Source organism: Salvelinus fontinalis, chromosome 27 (assembly GCF_029448725.1).
Source record: "Salvelinus fontinalis isolate EN_2023a chromosome 27, ASM2944872v1, whole genome shotgun sequence".
Taxonomy (NCBI): domain Eukaryota; kingdom Metazoa; phylum Chordata; class Actinopteri; order Salmoniformes; family Salmonidae; genus Salvelinus; species Salvelinus fontinalis.
The window spans coordinates 8,826,796-8,843,951 of record NC_074691.1 but is presented as its reverse complement, the minus strand read 5'-3'; the positions used below and the strand labels follow the sequence as shown (position 1 = coordinate 8,843,951).

The window sequence follows — 17,156 nt, the reverse complement described above, 5'->3', positions numbered from 1 at the left end:
ATCGGTCTGTCTGATTTGTGTGCTTTAATACTGTTAATACTGTTAATACTGAACCTTACTGTATGATATACCATGTGGCAATAGCATCTATGGTTTGAAAGCGTTCAATACCCCTCATCGAGTTAGCAGTGTTTGTAATTTGATACAGGCCATTAAGACAAACACGTCACTTAACAATACTCAGGGACCTAAGGGGACAGCGGCCATTTCAAAGCAACAAGCAAGGTAGAACATTTTCAGATGAACATTCAAACTCGTAAAGAGTAGGCCTGATATCTGTTTAGAAGTAGGTAACTAATGGGATGTATTCATCAAAAATCGAAACTTAGTTTGTTCAATAAAGTTCCCAAATAATTAAAATGTAACTTATTATCTCCAAGAAGTAGCAAAAGTATCTTCAAAACAAATAAATCTATATGTGGTAATAAAACGATACTGAAAACACCTCAAAGATACTGCACGCCTCCTGCTTTAACTCAAGCTAATCCCACATAAGAAGGTCCCATAAATCTGACAGTCATATCTCTGTCAGATTCATAGAACCCCACTGGGCAGGCAGCTGTTATTGGAAGGCTGACTTTCAATAACAGCATTCCCATAGTTCACCACAGTCATCTTGTTATTCAGTGCTCAAATTGCACCACATAATTGACAACACAAGCAAAATAGTAAGTGAATGACAGAGCTGCCACATAAAAAATACTACAGTTTACTATAGAATACTATAGTACTTACTATAGAATTATGTAGTAAACTGTAATATACTGTAGAATAATATACTACACACTGTAGTATACTTCGATGAGGTGTAGTACTTACTATAGAATTTGGTAGTATACTGTAGAATACTATAGTAAATACTACAGACCGCAAAAACACTACAGTAAATACTACAGTAATGTCCGCAAAAACACTAGTCTGCAAAAACACTACAGTAAATACTACAGTAATTTACACAAAAATACTACAGTTTGCAAAAACACTACTGTAATTACTATAGCATATACTGGAGTATTTCATTTGCATACACCCTGCCCATTCCCCTCACCCTTACGGAATAAAAATGCAGTCTGAGGGCAGTATAACTGCAGTACACTGTAATACAACTGCAGTTAGAGTGCAGTATAACAGCAAGATGCTACAAATAACACTTTTTTTTCCTGCAGTACTTTTTCAGTGTAACTGCAGTTACAGTGCAGAATAACTGCAAAATACCACAGTCGACTGCAGTTACTGCACTTTTACTGCAGTTTCAATACAGGTTATGGAAAATTTGCTCTTTGAGTAGGCCTATTTTATTTTGGTCCAGTAGGTTTCCTTAAGGAGAAAACCACCACTTCTGTGTCAAAGATAATAAAACAAAAAAACTACAGTAAATACTACATTAGAAACTGGGTGGTTCGAGCGCTGAATGCTGATTGGTATACCACGAGTATAACAAAACATTTATTTTTACTACACTAATTACATTGGAAACCAGTTTATAATAGCAATAAGGTACCTCAGGGGTTTGAGGTATATGGCTACAATAATTACTATAGTATATACTACAGTAGTTTTTTACTACAGTATTTACGCTTGTAAGCTGTAAATACTACAGTATAATAGTTATGTCCGCAACACTACAATAAATACCACAGATATCACTGTAGTGTTTATTCTGCAAAAACACTACAATGCCCTTACGAAAAAAGATTGCAGTCAGAGCGCAGTATAGCTGCAGTACACTGTAGTATAACTGTAGGTATAAACGGGTTCAAGCCCTGAATGATGATTGGCTGAAATCCGTGGTATATGAGACAGTATACCACGGGTATGACAAAACATGTTTTTTTACTGTTCTAATTATATTTGTAGCCAGTTTATAATAGCATTAAGGTACCTTGGGGTTTTGAGATATATAGCCAATATACCACAGCTAAGGGATGTATCCAGGCGCTCCGTGTTGCGTAGTGCATAAGAACAGCCCTTAGACTTGGTATATTGGCCATATACCACACCCATATATGGGCCTTATTTGCTTAATACGGTATAACTACAGTATGCTGCAAACACCGCGTCCAAAATAACAGTCTACTGCAGTAACTGCACTTTCCTGCAGTTTCAAAACGGCATAATTTTTTTGTGATGGTGAAAACTACAGTAAAGTCTGCAAAAACACAACACTACAGTGAAAACCTATAGTATTTAACCATAGCATACTATCGTTTTTTTCATGTGTGCTAGCATGAACAGCATGTCGTGTGGCAATCTTTTAAAACATTGTAACAATAATTTTCACGAATACTGTTATGTATTTCAAATTCTTACATTGTTTACTTTGTACTGGCTAAGCAACAAGTAAAGAAATGTCGACGTACTGTAAACACTGAGAACATTCACATGAACATATGACGCACTTAGCTACTGTTTTTACTGGATGTGACGTCTCCTCAACAATAAGGTGGATGAACACTTGATGAACTACTCATGGTTATTCAAAACTTTTTAGAGAAGAAAAACGTACCTTGCCGACATAATTGATGTGAAATTATTTCGGGTGTGTGCATCTGACAAACCTATTCACAAGGAATTATTAGAGAAAGTTCAGCTCAACATTATTTAATGTAGTGCAGATGTACCACCGCTCTCAAGCGCCACCTGGTGGTGACTGGGGCGAGTCTCCTTAAAACTATGGGCAAGTACACTATATGCGTTTTTATTCTTTCTTGTGGTAACAGGATTTTAGGAGAGCAATAAAGTAAAGTCTAGGTGATGCCAATTAGTCTGATGCCAAAGGAGCTTCCTCTGCTTGTGTCCTTTCCTTCATCTGGCAGGTAGCCTAGTGGTTAGAGTGTTGGGCCAGTATCCGAGAGATTGTTGGATTGACTCCCCAAACTGACAAGGTACAAATCTGTCATTCAGCCGTCATTTAAAAAGATAATTTGATCTTAACTGACTTGCCTAGTTAAATAAAAAAATCTGTACCTATGTGGCAGAACCTGGAAGCACACCTGTTCAGGAGAGAAGTGAAGCTGCAAATGTTGAAGACTGAGGATTTCCTAAAATGGATTCTGTACATTGGAATATCCTGCACTGCCTGTGTTCTAGGACTGACGGGTGTCTGATGTTAGGTGACATAGTTATGCTTTAAAAATGTATATTGACATTTCACACAGATTGCCTATTACTTTTGAGAATGCCCCATTCGTCTCACTCTTGGACACTCACAGCAATTTGGAGTGTCCAAACACTGAATTTGCAAAGTGCATATAGTTTTATAGGTTTCGCTTTAAGACTAGATCTAGGGCAACACTATTCATACATTGACCAGCAAGTGTCAGCAGAATACAAAGAAACAGCATGACAGCAAGGTATACTGAACAAAAATATAAACGCAACATGCAACAATTTCTTTGTTTTATTGAGTTACAGTTCATATAAGGAAACCAGTTAATTTAAATCAATTCATTAGGCCCTAATCTATGGATTTCACATTACTGGGAATACAGATATGCATCTGTTGGTCACATATACCATTAAAAAAAAGGTAGGGGCATGGATCAGAAAACCAGTCAGTATCTGGTGTGACCACCATTTGCCTCATGCAGCGTGACACATCGCCTTCGCATAGAGTTGATCAGGCTGTTGATTCTGGCCTGTGGAATGTTGTCCCACTCTTCTTCAATGGCTGTGCAAAGTTGCTGGATATTTGCGGGAACTGGAACATGCTGTCGTACACGTCAATCCAGAGCATCCCAAACATGCTCAATGGGTGACATGTCTGGTGAATATGCAGGCCATGGAAGAACTGGGATATTTCAGCTTCCAGGAATTGTGTACAGATCCTTGCAATATGGAGCCGTGCATTATCATGCTGAAACATGAGGGGATGGCAGCGGATGAATGGCACGACAATGGGCCTCAGGATCTCGTCACGATATCTCTGTGCATTCAAGTTGCATTGATAAAATGCAATTGTGTTGTCCGTATCTTATGCCTGCCCATACCATAACCCACCACCATGGGGCACTGTGTTCACAACGTTGACATCAGCGAAGCGCTCACCCACACAACTTCATACATGTGGTCTGCGGTTGTGAGGCCGGTTGGACGTACTGCCATATTCTCTAAAACGACGTTGGAGGCGGCTTATGATAGAGAAATGAACATTCCATTCTCTGGCAACAGCTCTGGTGGATATTCCTGCACTCACCATGCCAATTGTACGCTCCCTCAAAACTTGAGACATCTGTGGCATTGTATTGTATGACAAAACCGCACATTTTAGAATGGCCTTTTGTTGTCCTCGGCACAAGCTGCACCTGTGTAATGATCATGCTGTTTAATCAGCTTCTTGATATGACACACCAGTCAGATGGATAGATTATCTTGTCAAAGGAGAAATGCTCACTAACAGGAATATAAACAAATTTGTGCATAAAATGTGAGAGAAAAAAGCTTTTTGTGCACATGGAACATTTCTGGGATCTTTTATTTCAGCTCATGAAACATGGGACACACACTTTACATGTTGCGTTTATATTTTTGTTCAATATATTATTTATATATTTAACCTTCATCTGACCAGGAAGTCCCTTGCGATAAGAAATCTTCTCAATGAAGACTTGGCCCTGGCCAGGACAAGGGCAAACCAGCTCTTAGAGGAGAAAGGATCTGTGCTGTGTTGACTGCTAAAGCATGACTTGGAGGGCCCAATGTACATCATAATGCCCTCTGTGCCCATACAGGACAAATAATATTGATCTGAAGGACAGAATGTATGGGAACACAAGCATTGTAGCAGAATAACAACACCTGCAGTGGGAATTCATTTGGAAACACAAGTCAGTCAAGGACCATCCCCTTTATAGTACTTTGCCAGTTGATCTGGAAAGATACCATTAGGCAAACACTGTGCCCATGGTGTTTGTTTGTGTTCTTGTCAAGAAATTGACCTTGACACATGTTAATATACACTGCTCAAAAAAATAAAGGGAACACTTAAACAACACACTGTAACTCCAAGTCAATCACACTTATGTGAAATCAAACTGTCCACTTAGGAAGCAACACTGATTGACAGAACACTTCACATGCTGTTGTGCAAATTGAATAGACAACAGGTGTCTATTTAAAGGATTGGTTCTGTGGTGACCACAGACCACTTCTCAGTTTCTATGCTTCCTGGGTGATGTTTTGGTTACTTTTGAATGCTGGCGATGCTTTCACTCTAGTGGTAGCATGAGACGGAGTCTACAACCCACACAAGTGGCTCAGGTAGTGCAGTTCATCCAGGATGGCACATCAATGCGAGCTGTGACAAGAAGGTTTGCTGTGTCTGTCAGCGTAGTATCCAGAACATGGAGGCGCTACCAGGAGACAGGCCAGTACATCAGGAGACGTGGAGGAGGCCGTAGGAGGGCAACAACCCAGCAGCAGGACCGCTACCTCCGCCTTTGTGCAAGGAGGAGCACTGCCAGAGCCCTGCAAAATGACCTCCAGCAGGCCACAAATGTGCATGTGTCTGCTCAAACGGTCAGAAACAGACTCCATGAGGGTGGTATGAGGGCCCGACGTCCACAGGTGGGAGTTGTGCTTACAGCCCAACACCGTGCAGGACGTTTGGCATTTGCCAGAGAACACCAAGATTGGCAAATTCGCCACTGGCGCCCTCTGCTCTTCACAGATGAAAGCAGGTTCACACTGAGCACATGTGACAGACGTGACAGAGTCTGGAGACGCCGTGGAGAACGTTCTGCTGCCTGCAACATCCTCCAGCATGACCGGTTTGGCGGTGGGTCAGTCATGGTGTGGGGTAGCATTTCTTTGGGGGTCTGCACAGCCCTCCATGTGCTCGCCAGAGGTAGCCTGACTGCCATTAGGTACCGAGATGAGATCCTCAGACCCCTTGTGAGACCATATGCTGGTGCGGTTGGCCCTGGGTTCCTCCTAATGCAAGACAATGCTAGACCTCATGTGGCTGGAGTGTGCCAGCAGTTCCTGCAAGAGGAAGGCATTGATGCTATGGACTGGCCCGCCCGTTCCTCAGACCTGAATCCAATTGAGCACATCAGGGACATCATGTCTCGCTCCATCCACCAACACCACGTTGCACCACAGACTGTCCAGGAGTTGGTGGATGCTTTAGTCCAGGTCTGGGAGGAGATCCCTCAGGAGACCATCTGCCACCTCATCAGGAGCATGCCCAGGCGTTGTAGGGAGGTCATACAGGCACGTGGAGACCACACACACTACTGAGCCTCATTTTGACTTGTTTTAAGGACATTACATCAAAGTTGGATCAGCCTGTAGTGTGGTTTTCCACTTTAATTTTGAGTGTGACTCCAAATCCAGACCTCCATGGGTTGATAAATTTGATTTCCATTGATAATTTGTGTGATTTTGTTGTCAGCACATTCAACTATGTAAAGATAAAAGTATTTAATAAGAATATTTCATTCATTCAGATCTAGGATGTGTTATTTTAGTGTTCCCTTTATTTTTTGAGCAGTGTGTGTATATATATATATATATATATATACATACATACAGTGGGGAGAACAAGTATTTGATACACTGCCGATTTTGCAGGTTTTCCTACTTACAAAGCATGTAGAGGTCTGTAATTTGTATCATAGGTACACTTCAACTGTGAGAGACGGAATCTAAAACAAAAATCCAGAAAATCACATTGTATGGTTTTTAAGTAATTCATTTGCATTTTCTTGCATGACATAAGTATTTGATACATCAGAAAAGCAGAACTTAATATTTGGTATAGAAACCTTTGTTTGCAATTACAGAGATCATACGTTTCCTGTAGTTCTTGACCAGGTTTGCACACACTGCAGCAGGGATTTTGGCCCACTCCTCCATACAGACCTTCTCTAGATCCTTCAGGTTTCGGGGCTGTCGCTGGGCAATACGGACTTTCAGCTCCCTCCAAAGATGTTCTATTGGGTTCAGGTCTGGAGACTGGCTAGGCCACTCCAGGACCTTGAGATGCTTCTTACGGAGCCACTCCTTAGTTGCCCTGGCTGTGTGTTACGGGTTGTTGTCATGCTGGAAGACCCAGCCACGACCCATCTTCAATGCTCTTACTGAGGGAAGGAGGTTGTTGGCCAAGATCTCGCGATACATGGCCCCATCCATCCTCCCCTCAATACGGTGCAGTCGTCCTGTCCCCTTTGCAGAAAAGCATCCCCAAAGAATGATGTTTCCACCTCCATGCTTCACGGTTCGGATGGTGTTCTTGGGGTTGTACTCATCCTTCTTCTTCCTCCAAACACGGCGAGTGGAGTTTAGACCAAAAAGCTCTATTTTTATCTCATCAGACCACATGACCTTCTCCCATTCCTCCTCTGGATCATCCAGATGGTCATTGGCAAACTTCAGACGGGCCTGGACATGCGCTGGCTTGAGCAGGGGGACCTTGCGTGCGCTGCAGGATTTTAATCCATGACGGCGTAGTGTGTTACTAATGGTTTTCTTTGAGACTGTGGTCCCAGCTCTCTTCAGGTCATTGACCAGGTCCTGCCGTGTAGTTCTGGGCTGATCCCTCACCTTCCTCATGATCATTGATGCCCCACGAGGTGAGATCTTGCATGGAGCCCCAGACCGAGGGTGATTGACCGTCATCTTCAACTTCTTCCATTTTCTAATAATTGCGCCAACAGTTGTTGCCTTCTCACCAAGCTGCTTGCCTATTGTCCTGTAGCCCATCCCAGCCTTGTGCAGGTCTACAATTTTATCCCTGATGTCCTTACACAGCTCTCTGGTCTTGGCCATTGTGGAGAGGTTGGAGTCTGTTTGATTGAGTGTGTGGACAGGTGTCTTTTATACAGGTAACGAGTTCAAACAGGTGCAGTTAATACAGGTAATGAGTGGAGAACAGGAGGGCTTCTTAAAGAAAAACTAACAGGTCGGTGAGAGCCGGAATTCTTACTGGTTGATAGGTGAACAAATACTTATGTCATGCAATAAAATGCAAATGAATTACTTAAAAATCATACAATGCGATTTTCTGGATTTTTGTTTTAGATTCCGTCTCTCACAGTTGAAGTGTACCTATGATAAAAATTACAGACCTCTACATGCTTTGTAAGTAGGAAAACCTGCAAAATCGGCAGTGTATCAAATACTTGTTCTCCCCACTGTATATATATATGTGTGTGTACATATATTTTTTTAACAGCAGCGGTGTCCTTTGCAATAAAGTATGAAAGCTAAAGTAGTCTCTCGAAGTGTCTCTGGTTGAAGATAAATGCGAAAATTAAGACAAACCAAAATAGTGAGATCCAAACTATTGTAGATTCAGTATTAAGTGTATGATTGCCCATTTGATTCTGTACATATTCTGGTTCAAGATATTGAGGACATTATTCTATCATTAAAGTATAAACAGGCCTTACAACTAGGCATGGATAATGTTATTTTTCTCGCCCAAAAGTTCTCTTCACTTTTTCTACAAGGGCTGCTCCAATAAAGCCATATGTTCCAGCCTTTTGATCAAATCCTCCACCTGAAAGCACACTGCCTGATCCTGCCCAGACAATTCCATATGGTTTATTTACTTATAAGTAAATGAGATTTTTTTTACTTTTCAATCTACATTAAAAAACATGAGCTGGTGCACACCCAGAAAAATGAGTGTGTGGAGGTGCTAACCGCGAATAAACTATAAACTATCAAAATAAAGAAAGCCGCACACTCAATGTATCAACTCCCAGAAATGTAATGGGTATTTACCAACGTTTCGGCATCACTGTGCCGAGCTGTTAGTTTGTTTTGCCATTATCTCATTTGTTGTCAGGTTAAGGTTTCTTTTATTTTCAAATATCAGTTTTACAGTGATGCTGAAACATTGGTAAATACCCATTAAATTGCTGGGGGTTTATACATGGAGTGTGCGACTTTCTTTATTTTGATATTGCCGTTAGTCAGCACCTCCACACAAACTCATTTTTTCTGGGTGTGCGCCAGCTCATGTTTTTTAATCGAATACTCATACTAACCACACCAACTTTACTATATGTGACGTAAATTGAATATGTGGTATGCTTATTGGTCATAGTATGTATATAGTTAGTGTTAAAAAAATCCCAGATGTCATACTACATTCGCCAAAATACAAAGTCTACAAGCAGTGGACACTATTTCTGTGCTTTTATGGCCCATAATGCAATTCTTCGTGGCTTCACAATGTCTTCAGATTCGAAGAAAATGGTGAAAAATATGCAGCCGAAATCTGACAAGAGCTGATACAAATTAATTGCTTTAACTAATTATAACAAATGTTAAGAACATGTTTAGCAATGTAATAAAGTAATGGCTTTTCAAATAAGTTACATTACACGTTATGTTGGCTGACAATTTGATAGCTACGCTAACCTTACGAACCGCATAGCATATCATTACAGCAATTGCTTGTATGTACCAGTATGTTAGCAAGCTACCTAAAGTTACTTGGCTACTAATACGTTGAACTTGCCAGTATATTAACATTATGCTATCTAACTACCCAACATTTATTGACTTGATTATTCATGTCATTCTTAGCTTAGCTATGTGGTATAGTCATTGTGCGTTCTCAGTGGACATAGTTAATGAAGTCGTAAGATGTCTAGCTAGCTAGTAATTTGTTATGCTAACAAGCTAACAAGAAGTTGCATAGCAACAGCATCAACTTCCGGTAGACAGGACGAAGCACTTGTACACTCAACTGAAAGGATACCGTTCATTTATACAAAAATTAACAAAAATTAACTTATAGTATATACTCATTAAGTATGTTAGTATGGGTATTCAAACACAGCTAAACATTTTCAGCTACCCCTTTAAGGGATGGGCTGTTACCGTGGTAACTTGGTCACTCCCTTGTCTGATGAAAAAAATCTTTGACTGCAATGTCTTCCTAGAAGCAGGCAGTTGCAATAAACTCAAAATGAAATTGAAAACAATCTAGCGGGTGAACAATACGATGTAACTGGCAAAGAAACACTAGAACAATGTCACACCTCAGTAGCCTTTCTTGTCAATTCGACCAACTTCTACATGTGGGGTTTTCATATTTTTTTTTACTGTTCCCAGATGCTCTGTGTGACCACCCGCCAACGTGGCTCGTAAAATAGACATCCTTATTTAGCCGCCAATGACAAAATCTACCCACATTTTGAGGGTGGCGGGTGTCAATATCCAACCCTGATTATGTGCTGTCTTTTATGATGAGGTTATAAAATGGGAGTCAGTCATGGAATGGCCGGGCCACATTACTAATGCACACATAGCTAGACATTTCCTGCTGGGCACTCAATGATTTTGAGTGTGTGATATCAAAAAATAATATCATGTATTTTTTGTGAATCATTTGAGGGGGATTTAATCAAATGAAGATTAAAAAACACTTATAATCCTGTGCACTCATTTTTCTCTTGATGCAAATTGGCAGGCTAATGTGGGGGACATCTGGCTGGCAGTCCAGAGACAGAGTCGACTGGAGGGCAAAGAGGTAGAAGGGAAGGGCCCTGGGGTACTGTAGGGATGATATTAACCACAGCTGCACAGCCCTCCCTTTAATCCTATTTCACCATGGAGCTATGAAGGGGCACAGCAATCTCATTAAAAGTGTTTCTGGATAAATAGCTAATATCCTGCTTTGGCTCAAATGATAGAATATGCTCTCAGTAAATTTTGAGTACAGTTTTGTTGAATACATTTTGAACATAATCACAATGATGTATCAATTTCAATTCAAATGGCTTTATTGGCATGGGAAACATGGGTTTACATTGCCAAAGCAAGTGAAATAGATAATAAACAAAAGTGAAATAAACAGTCAAAAATGAACAGTAAACATTATACTCATAGGAAAAGAGTTATAACGATGTACAAATAGTCAAAGTACAAAAGGGAAAATAAATAAACAAATATGGGTTGTATTTACAATGGTGTTTATTCATCACTGGTTGCTGTCATGCCTGCTCCCGCTCTCCCTTTCTGGCGCTCGAGGGCACTAGGCTGCCCTTCATTTTACACACACCTGTCACCATCATTATGCGCAGCAGCAGTCATTGGACTCACCTGGACTCCTTCCCTTCATCGATTGCCCCGTATATAGCTGTCTGCTCCCCCGTTTGTTCCCTATGTCTGCATTAATGTTGTTATGTGTTTATGTCCAGACGCTGTCCTGTTCCATGTCCGTGGTAATTAAATGTTCACTCAATGTACTTGCTTCTCGTCTCCAGCGTCGACCCTTACAGTTGCCCTTTTCTTGTGGCAACAGGTCACAAATCTTGCTACTGTGATGGCACACTGTGATATTTCACCCAATAGATATGGGAGTTTATCAAAATTTGATTTGTTTTCGGTGTAATCTGTGGGAAATATGTATCTAATATGGTCATACATTTGGCAGGAGGTTAGGAAGTGCAGCTCAGTTTCCACCTCTCTCTCTCTATCTCTCTCTCACATGCACGCAAATATAAAAAATGAACAAAAAATATAAACGCAACTTGTAAAGTGCTGGTCCAATGTTTCATGAGCTGAAATAAAAGATCCCAGAAATGTTCCATATTCACAAAAAGCTTATTCATCTCAAATGTTGTGCACAATTTGTTTACATCCCTGTTAGTGAGCATTGTATCCTTTGTCAAGATAACCATCCACCTGACAGCTGTGTCATATCAAGAAGTTGATTAAACAGCATGATCATTACACAGGTGCATCTTGTGTTGGGGACAATAAAAGGCCACTCTAAAATGTGCCGTTTTGTCAAGCAACACAATGCCACCGATGTCTCAAGTTTTGAAAGAGCGTGCAATTGGCATGCTGACTGCAGGAATGTCCCCCAGAGCTGTTTCCAGAGAATTGAGGAGGTGCTGAAGATAATTGATGTCTGTAATGAAGCCCTTTTGTGGGGAAAAACTCATTCTGATTGGCTGGGCCTGGATCCCCAGTGAGTGGGCCTGGCTCCCAAGTAGGTGGGCCTATGCCCACCCATGGCGACGCCCCTGCCCAGTCATGTGAAATTCAGAGATAAGGGCCCAAGGAATTTTTTTGAATTGACTGATTTCCTTATGTACTGTAACAGCAAAATATTTGAAATTCTTGCATTTTGCATTGATATTTTTGTTCGGTATATCTTAGAGGGAAATAAAAAAGTGTGTTAATAAAGTTCTCTCGTTCAAATCCTTTACAGTTCTACTACTTCCTGTTTACGTTTTCATGTGACGTCAAACGACTGATATTTTTCTCTGTTCGAACAGGTCGTTCACCAAATTCGTGGAACAACAAACTTGTGCCACGTCAGGACTTCCTTTCCAGCTAACTAACTCATATGACAGCTGTTTAGAGTAAACTGCATACGACTTTTGGCTCTCGGTCAGCTTTACCGAATACATTGCTCGCATGTTTTGGACGAATCAAAAGTCAGTATTGGCTAGTGTTAGCTGGATGTGCGTGTGTCAGCTGTCTCTCCTAAACAGACGCGAGCTACATTTTGAGTCCATTTGACTCGTTAAAATGGAGAACAAATATAACCTCAAGAGCCCAGGTAAGTTTGTAAATGACACAGACTGCAATATGTCGAACTCGCTAATGCTATATAGCCTAGCATAAAGGATTTGGCTTTATTTGCTTTGGGTTTCCCATCATGAAGAAATGACTCCACCATCATGCTGATAATATCTAGCGTTAGCTAGCTTGTTTGACTATGTTTAGCTAACTATTTGCCCAATGATATTTGAATACAAATGACAATGCCATAATATTAAGAAATAATCAAGACGTTATGGCCTTTTACAGGCGTTTTGTGATTTAGTAGCTAACACGTAGCCTAACCTCAACTTCACGGACACTAGCAGACTAATTGAAGTCATGATATACTTTTGTCTATTTTCGTGTTGCTGTTCATTTGATCAGACTTAGTGGAGTCTTTGAGCATAGATAAAAATCAAAAGTTAGTGTCTTAAGTGTTGTAACTTACTTATTTGCATTCACTAACACCTTACCCGAAAAGACAGTAATCTGAGCAGTGGGCCCTGGTTATGATCACTCCAAAAGAGTGAACCTATATCAGACACTTCTGGGGTTGACGTTGTTATTCGGCCTCTGACTGGCTTGCCTGGTCCAAGGACACACACGTGCACACTGGTGGCAGGTGCAGAATTCTCTTAAACAGCTGAGTGGGTTGGAACATGTCACTTTCAACCACAGCTAATCAGTTACACTAAGCTCCATGTGTTCAGTCGGTTCTGTGGTTTCCTCACTAGCTCAAATTAGACATGGTTTCTAGATTTCATTTGGCCAGCCTTGGGCTGTGTCAAGAAATATGTACCGAAACCTTGTTTTTGCATAAAGCATTTTCTGGCCTGTAGTTCCTGTCCTCCATGCTAGATCAAGTATAGTGTGGTGGGTTTGGGAAAGATTTTCAAATTCTCTGCTCAGAATATTGTAGATCAAAGTTGTCTTGTCCTTGCGCACCGGTGTGGGCTGCGTTTAAGGTCTTCAGGAAAGGGTTTACAAATACAGCTTGAGTTAGCTAGTGTTAGGATTTTGAGAGGGGGTCAAAATAAGGCTGAGGCTATAGTTGAGTCAGGGTGTTGAGAGAGGATCAAATAAAGATTTGTTTCCAGTTTTGAAAGGTGGTGAAGTCAAAATAAGGAAATGGCTACACCACTTTCTGGTAGTTGATGCATTTACAGTATCCCATTTTTGTGTGGATAAGCAAATGGGGGACCTATGCTTAGAGTATCGCTGTCCCCATTTTTCAATAGCCTATTGTTGTAAGGTGAGCGTGACATTGTCTCTGAGACATGTCCCAAAAGCTTGTAGAGCTGACTTCTGTTAAGAAACGGCATTTGAAACCCACAATGAGGGCCTCCCGGGTGGGGCAGTGGTCTAAGGCACCTCATCGCAGTGCCAGGATTTAGAGACCTGGGCAATGATGGAATTGTCTTTTGAGCAGGGCCCATAGTGCTCTGATCAAAAGTAGTGCACTATATAGGGAATAGGGTGCCATTTGGGGCACAGACCTCCTCTAGGTTAGGAAGGGGTAGTGGTCAGTAGTAAACTCAGACAATTCCATCATTGCCCAGGTCTCTAAATCCTATTGTATTATTATTAGTTTGGTTAAAAGTCATTATGTAACGGTGTCTCCCTGCTCACAGGACCCAACCTGTCTGAATCATCCCCAGTTGCCTGCAAACACTAAAATGCGTTACGTAAGATTTTGTGTACAGGATTATAATCCGATCCCCCAGGTCCACTGACTGAAACCCTGCTCACCGCAGGAGTCAGGAGGCCCATGTGGCAGCAGAGGCTTTTCTTCTGTCACACCCACTCAGAGACGCAGCTAAAGAAGGGCTCCACATAGTATGCATCCCAAATGGCACCCTATTCCCTATATTGTGCAATACTTTTGACTAGCGCTGGGAATTGCCAGGATTGCCAGATATTATCACGATATATAGGTGCCAATATTAGAGGTCGACCGATTATGATTTTTCAACACCGATACCGATTATTGGAGGACCAAAAAAAGCCGATACCGATTAATCGACCGATTTATAAAAATAAATAAAAAAGTATTTGTAATAATGACAATTACAACAATACTGAATGAACACTTATTTTAACTTAATATAATACATCAATAAAATCAATTTAACCTCAAATAAATAATGAAACATGTTCAATTTGGTTTAAATAATGCAAAAACAAAGTGTTGGAGAAGAAAGTAAAAGTGCAATATGTGCCATGTAAAAAAGCTAACGTTTAAGTTCCTTGCTCAGAACATGAGAACATATGAAAGCTGGTGGTTCCTTTTAACATGAGTCTTCAATATTCCCAGGTAAGAAGTTTTAGGTTGTAGTTGTTATAGGAATTATAAGACTATTTCTCTCTCTACGATTTGTATTTCATATCCCTTTGACTATTGGATGTTCTTATAGGCACTTTAGTATTGCCAGTGTGACAGTATAGCGTCCGTCCCTCTCCTCGCCCCTACCTGGGCTCGACCCAGGAACACATCGACAACAGCCACCCTCGAAGCAGCGTTACCCATGCAGAGCAAGGGGAACAACCACTCCAAGTCTCAGAGCGAGTGACGTTTGAAACGCTATTAGCGCGCACCCCGCTAACTAGCTAGTCATTTCACATCGGTTACACCAGCCTAATCTCGGGAGTTGATAGGCTTGAAGTCATAAACAGCTCAATGCTTGAAGCACAGCAAAGAGCTGCTGGCAAAACGCACGAAAGTGCTGTTTGAATGAATGCTTACGAGCCTGCTGGTGCCTACCACCGCTCAGTCAGACTGCTCTATCAAATCATAGACTTAATTATAACATAATAACACACATAAATACGAGCCTTTGGTCATTAATATGGTTGAATCCGGAAACTATCATCTCGAAAACAAGACTTTTATTCTTTCAGTGAAATACGGAACCGTTCCGAATTTTATCTAACGGTTGGCATCCATAAGTCTAAATATTCCTGTTACATTGCACAACCTTCAATGTCATAATTACGTAAAATTCTGCCAAATTAGGCGGCCCAAACTGTTGCATATACACTGACTCTGCGTGCAATGAACACAAGAGAAGTGATACAATTTCACCTGGTTAATATTGCCTGCTAACCTGGATTTCTTTTAGCTAAATATGCAGGTTTAAATATATATACTTCTGTGTATTGATTTTAAGAAATGCGTTGATGTTTATGGTTAGGTACAGTCGTGCAACGATTGTGCTGTTTTCGCAAATGCGCTTTTGTTAAATCATCCCCCGTTTGGCGAAGTTGGCTGTCTTTGTTAGGAAGAAATAGTCTTCACAGTTCGCAATGAGTCATGTTAGCAGGCAATATTAACTAAATATGCAGGTTTAACAATATATACTTGTGTTTTGATTTTAAGAAAGGCATTGATGTTTATGGTTAGGTACACATTGGAGCAACGACAGTCCTTTTTCCCGAATACGCATCGCATCGATTATATGCAACGCAGGACACGCTAGATAAACTAGTAATATCATCAACCATGTGTCGTTAACTAGTGATTATGATTGATTGATTGTTTTTTATAAGATAAGTTTAATGCTAGCTAGCAACTTACCTTGACTTCTTACTGCATTTGCGTAACAGGCAGTCTCCTCGTGGAGTGCAATGTAATCAGGTGGTTAGAGCGTTGGACTAGTTAACTGTAAGGTTGCATGATTGAATCCCCGAGCTGACAAGGTAAAAATCTGTCATTCTGCCCCTGAACAAGGCAGTTAACCCACTGTTCCTAGGCCGTCGTTGAAAATAAGAATGTGTTCTTAACTGACTTGCCTAGTTAAATAAAGGATAAATAAAGGTGTAAAATAAAATTTAAAAAACGGCCAAATCGGTGTCCAAAAATACCGCTTTCGGATTGTTATGAAAACTTGAAATCAGCCCTAATTAATCGGCCATTCCGATTAATCGGTCGACCTCTAGCCAATATGATATGTATTGCGATTCTTTGTTACAATTTTATTGCAATGTTATGTGTGTGTGTGTGTGTTGGGGTTTGTGTGCACAGAGTTAGTTAAAAAAATGGTCAATGCAGGTAGTCTGGGTATCCATTTGATTAGCTGTTTAGCAGTCTTGTTTAGCAGTCTTATGGCTTGTGGGTAGAAGCTGTTTAGGGTCTTGTTGTTTCCAGACTTGGGGCACTGGTACCACTTGCCGCACGGTAGCAGAGTGAACAATCTATGGCTTGGGTGGCTGGAGTCTTTGAAGAAACGTTGGGCCTTTATCTGACACCGCTTGGTATAGAGGTCCTGGATGGCAGGGAGCTCGGCACCAGTGATGTACTGTGCCGTACTCACCAATTGAAACTTATTTTATTGTACCGATCAACAACATTTGCATAGAAGTAGCAATCTCTTATTTTAAGACTAAGTAATGATGTCATTCATTCGTTTGATTTGCCCACCCAGTCAGTTGAGCTCAGTTAGGGAGAGACATGACAGACAAAGGGGGAAAGTATCTTTGGATGTGAGGGAGAGGCGATTAAGTGAATTAATGTTTTTGTGGACAATCAGCTTTGAAATCAGCATATCTTTGCTTTATGGTTTCACAAACAAACAAAGTACTAGGGAAGTGAATCCCGACTGAGGACAGAGATCCCGAATGAGTTCCTCCTCGTCTTTCAGGTT

General features: G+C 40.9%; 2 protein-coding genes across 2 annotated transcripts in view; one reads left to right on the top strand and one right to left on the bottom strand.

The window, feature by feature from the left end:
• Positions 1 to 2,584, bottom strand: part of ankrd6b (ankyrin repeat domain 6b) — a 60,407-nt gene extending 57,823 nt beyond the window's left edge. The window contains exon 1 of the mRNA XM_055884594.1: positions 2,507 to 2,584. The gene's annotated coding sequence lies outside the window, so the exon portion shown is untranslated. The remainder of the gene's footprint in view (positions 1 to 2,506) is intronic.
• A 9,608-nt stretch (positions 2,585 to 12,192) lies between these two features.
• ube2j1 (ubiquitin-conjugating enzyme E2, J1) overlaps positions 12,193 to 17,156 on the top strand; it is a 30,289-nt gene continuing 25,325 nt past the window's right edge. The window contains exon 1 of the mRNA XM_055884588.1: positions 12,193 to 12,532. Coding sequence (XP_055740563.1) covers positions 12,502 to 12,532 — 31 coding nt within the window. The 5' untranslated portion in view covers positions 12,193 to 12,501. The remainder of the gene's footprint in view (positions 12,533 to 17,156) is intronic.